General features: G+C 43.5%; 1 protein-coding gene across 1 annotated transcript; it reads right to left on the reverse strand.

Annotated features, from left to right (window-relative positions):
• Positions 1 to 4,245: 4,245 nt before the first annotated feature.
• On the reverse strand, positions 4,246 to 5,010 carry CCR75_009453 (uncharacterized protein; the record flags this gene model as incomplete). The annotated part of the gene is made up of 1 exon (XM_067967492.1): positions 4,246 to 5,010. The coding sequence occupies one exon, from the start codon at positions 5,008 to 5,010 to the stop codon at positions 4,246 to 4,248; it is 765 nt and encodes a 254-aa protein (XP_067816278.1).
• Between the last annotated feature and the right edge of the window lie 321 nt (positions 5,011 to 5,331).

Consider the following 5,331-nt stretch of genomic DNA (forward strand, 5'->3'; position numbering starts at 1 on the left):
CTTCAGGCGCGCTTCTTTGGGGCGCGACAGGCGAAGCGATCTCTGCAAGAGTATGTGCAAGAAATGCGCTCGCTGTCGGCGTCCATAACCGTAGGTCCGATTCCGGAGCACATTAAGTGTAACGGGGCACTGCGACTTGTACTGTTTCAGTACAAGTCCACTTCACACTGCTTCAGATGTGAGTGGTGCCTCTCGTTAGGTGACGTACACTGTACGTATAGAGGAAGACTTCTCTTAAGGCAAGTTAGCTTAAGAGTGTAAAATGAAAACTGTATTAATATAGTTAAGTGTCTTTTAATCTATCTTTGTAAATGTTGACTTAACTATAAACTAATACTAAACATGTAAATGAATTCTTATCTATCTTATCTCGTAACTCTCTTTGATTACTTCTACAGCTGATTAGTCTGCGGATTAAATAGACATAATGGTCTATACCTATTTATGGATAAGAATTCAGGACATTACTATATAAAGTAATTTCCTCTAAATATTATCTACCTTTTAGATAATATTAATTAACAACCTTTTAGTGTTAATTTCATGTAACGATACACCCCGTTACAATGACCACTTATTGGTGCATCGGTGCACTCATACATGATGCGTGAACGAAAATCATTATGGGTGGGGATGACGACACGAGGTGTGTCGCCAGCAATAGCTGTGTAGTATAGTTAACCATCACGTGTTGTACATCGATCTGTTGAAGATTAATACTGTTTCGACAATCCTTTCAGAGATATTTGAGATGTATTTTTAAGGTAACTCATCAACCCTTTAAAAGTCTTACCTTCCTCATAAGCTCTTCTAAAGTCGGTATGTAAATGTTGACGACGGAACACTTATTTCTGCAAGAGTGACCTTATGCTCACTGTTGATTTGCGCAGCCGACTCAAAACCGGACCGGCGCGAAAAGGCATCAGCGACGACATAAAGTCGTCCTTGGCTATACTCCACGGAGAAGTTATACCCCGCGAAGAGTGACAACCATCTTGCCATTATTTACGAGAGGTTTGGACTGTTTACATCCGTGCGCAACGACGTAAAGTCGTCCTTGGCTAAACTTCACGGAGAAGTTATACCCCGCGAAGAATGACAACCATCTTGCCATTATTTACGAGAGGTTTGGACTGCTTACGTTCGTTCGCAAAGATGCATGGTCCGTATCTACAATGAGCGGTCTATATCGCAATAGCTTGCCCGGATAGACCCTAAACATAGCCAGTGCACATACCATGGCAAGGAGCTCCTTGTCATGCATTGCATAGTTGCGTTTAGCTGGTCAAAGCTGACTCGATTGATAGCAGACGACGCGCTCTACGCCGTCTGTGTCGTATTGCTTCAACGCACAGCCGATTGCAAAATCGCTGGCGCCACAGGCCAATTGAAATGGTCGGATTGTTTAGCAATCGCAAGGATTGGCGATTGCATTAAGCTTTGCTTGATACACTCGAAGGAGCGCTGGTAATCAGCGTTCCATTACCACTTTTTATTTTTCTTCAACAAAACAGAAAGTTGTAGTGTTATTTCGGCAAATTGCTTGCGTGCTTGTGTAAATACGGCGCTAAGCCGACGAACTTTCGAGTCATTTTTCATTGACTGGAACATGCAATGTAAAATGACTCAAAAGTTTGTCGACCGGTGATCACCTTGATGTTTTCCGGATTAAGGCGTACTCCGTGCTTACGGTCGATGCACTCAAGAAGTGGAATTGAGCCTGCAGCGAAAATACACTTCTTGCAATTTGCAAACAACTTATGCTTACGCACAAGTGTAGTTATTTCGTTTATGAATCTGCTATGAACGAAGAGGTCATAAAAACTCATTCCAAAATTCCGCACCTATCTTAACAGGTTGGTCACACATCTGTTGAATGTCGCATAGGCATTACTTAATTCCTGTGGCATAACTAGCCTTTCCCATAGCATTCCGCTTGGGGTGCTAATTGCTGTGAACGGGAAATTCTGCTCACGAATGAGGATCTGATAGAATCCATCCATCGGATTCATTGACGAAAAGATACTGCTCTTTGACATACCATCAATGATAACGTCTATTCGTGGTATCGATGTTTGAGCCGGTACCGCTGTAGCGTTTAATTTACTAATCGCATGCACAATCTACCACCCTCTTGTTGCTTTACGCATACGATAGGTCGGAGAGCTATCTAAGGAAGTTGATTCCCTCAAGTGGCCCGCTGCTAAGCGACTGGCAAAATAATTTTCGATCGCTAATACTTGTTGACGAGGCAATGGCCACTGCTTCATGACACGGTATTTCGAGCCTGGAATCAGGTCGATTTCGTGTCGAGTGCCTTTATCCTAGGCAACTCGCACGGTTCGAACTCGTGGAATACATTCTTGAATCTACCAAATCTTTATAGAAAGGATTTGTCTCAAAGACTTTAAAGATCGAAATGTAAGACGTTGAATCCGAGTCTTCTCATCGAGGACACTCTCGTCCATCTATGAGCTGCAAAGGACCTGCTCATTATCAGGAAATACTATTGCCGACCGAATATCGGCGACGTAGTTGTCATCCGTGACAAGTGCGCAGATCTGCTTGACTTTGCCAGGTTTCCAGGGACTTATTTCTGCAGATTCTTGGGGACATATTCCCCCAAGTTTTGTTTGGGAGTATTATTCCCAACTGCCTCTAGCTGTCGTTGCTCATCCACAGCGAGATCCTCTACGATTGACTCTCCAGTCGATCTAAAACTTTCGCACTGCCTCTTATAGACAGGAGTTTCAAATATCTCTTTCCTAGCAAGTATTCTTCTTTTGTACGCTCAACTTGTTCGAGTGGTCGAACTTCGACGCTGCCTGTGCTTGTGCACAGCCGTTGGAATCTAACTCCACAGTGTGATGGGGACGGGTTTTCTCACTGAGTCATGTAAACGACCGACCCACAATTGAGGCCACCGCACTCACTCGTAGGACACCCATACGCTTGTACACGCTCCAAGACGTTCATTAGATGACACTCTGATGAAGGATCGATGCTGCCAATTTATGCATGACTCGTACTTTTAAGCCATGATAATCCAAGGATGACATCAGATTTGTCACATACATCAAGTACGAATCATCGTACTGTTTACCCTTTAACGTGTATTAGGGCCAATTACACTTTTACAACTGTTACAGATGCGCCTGTTGCTAGGCGCGCTGTGATCCTCGTTAGAGCGATATCGCGCTCAACGAACTTGAGCCTGCGATATCCTAGCGATTGGCGAAGAATATAATTGTTCGACGCCCCAGAATCGACTAAGGATTCAAGTGGCGATTATTTTCCGCTATCATTTTCAAGGCGATGCGGTCAACCTCATCACTCGGGGCAGTTACATGCATTGATTGTGTATGAGGGGTAACTTTCGTCAGAAGACCGGCTTTTATTGTCTTTGATGGATCAGTAGTGTAACGGGGCACCTTTTGCTACTACTGTTAACAGTTACTAGACAACCTACACTGATTACAGTGAATTGGGTTGGTTTGTTTACTTGCCGTACACAACGTGCATAGAAACTACAGGTATAAGTAGTCTTAGCTACCAGATGTCAGTTCTAAGGCACTTAGTGCCTGAAGTGGGTCATGGATCCTTAAAAATCCTACGGAATAATTTCATTCATTAATTAAGGAATTCCAAGATGTCGTATGTACCAATCCACCAGGGGAGACGCGAAGCGTTTATTCCCTCACAGAGTGATACGAGTGAGCAATTACAAACGCTTGTAAGCTTTTGCAATAAAGAAAAATTAAAAGGGTATTAATATACTAAGCTCTTACGTAACGATCTTCTATCTACTGCTGACTTCATTATTTTAATAACAAATTATGTTTGGCGCCTTCTTGCGCACCGCACAATCGTGTCTTATAACGATTGGCGGAATCAATAGAAATAATGTCAATATTACGAAATTTGGTAATATTGGAATTATTATGGCAAAATTAATAAAGATAAGAATAATGTACTTCTTTATTTATTTTTCCTCATAGGAAATAATATCTCTATTCCTCTTATAGAAAATAATATTAATGAAACCCGTTACAAAGCCCTCAATTGACAAGGTAATACTATTAAAGATATTAGGTGGTACACATTAGGGATAAAATGTGAGTATCGAATGTACTATTGGTACTAAAACCGACCATTAAACAAAAACGAATTGTAAAAATAAAAGTAAAACCGTTGTTACATGTAAATTACTACTAGTACAAAAGATCTGACTTGATTCTGAAAACACTATGCGTTCAAAGTAATCTCGCGAATCTTCTCGACGAGCTTAATGGGTGCGGAAAGTCCGAGGTAGCGCACGACCATGGCTGGGAGGTTGCCGCCCAAGTCCATATGAGCAATCACACTCATCTCACACATGTTCGGGTCAGTAGGGTTGGGCGTTACCACGTAACCCGAAATCAATACAATCGCGCGAACGTAACCCTTTCGTTCAGGTACGTATTCCACCGATCGCGTGGCAATTAACATGCGACCACTAGCTTCTTCGCGATAAGTCGAGACGACCGAAAAATCGCGCGCGGTAGTAAACATGACCGACTTGGCCGTCACACGACGCACCTCGGAGACGTCCGAGAGTTTTTGCATCATTTTGACCTCCTTGGTCATCTCATCAAACTTAGGCACCATATCACTACGCATGAGTGTTCGAGCAGCTTCTGCAGCGCTCACTGGGAGCGTTCCCGTGGTTTTCATCGTATACCATTCACTGCCTTTGCCAGCAACCTCGCCGTATACGACCTGAATGCCATTTTTTCCTGGACCGTCTCGCCAGCCATTTGGCAACACGTCTGTACCCTCGTAGCGCGTCAACAAGGAACGAATGCTGTCATCCTCGAATGCCAAAACATTGGCGCGTACGGAAGCGATGGAGGCAGGGATACAAAAACCAAGAGCTGAGGACTCGGTCTCGTTCACTGGTGATTCCTGTGGTGCGCCGAGTTTGTTCTCGATGCCACCGCGCGTAATTTCTACCGTGCTCTCGAAAGCCATTGGGTTTGTCTGCGTGAAGTGCTGGAAGCAAATTTGGTTTTGACGGTTGCGAGTGATGACGTCTATTTCTAGCCTGAATTTAGGATTACGCATAAAACCCTTTCGAAATTGATATTAAAAAGCTGGTTTGTGGCAAAGGTAGAAAACCCAACAAATGGATGGACCAAATATCCAAGTTTGCAACAGGTGGAGTCGAGCGAGTTGTTGCAAGCGGGCAGGAAGTGAGAACTTGTGGATCTGGACACTGCTGCCTACTAATTGATTTGTAGCGCTGCCTCTATTTGAACCAGCCGAAATTGTGATGGGCTTAGGGCTATTAGT

Source organism: Bremia lactucae (assembly GCF_004359215.1).
Source record: "Bremia lactucae strain SF5 chromosome Unknown BlacSF5_NotPlaced_175_SHOA01000114.1_29609bp, whole genome shotgun sequence".
Lineage (NCBI taxonomy): Eukaryota > Oomycota > Peronosporomycetes > Peronosporales > Peronosporaceae > Bremia > Bremia lactucae.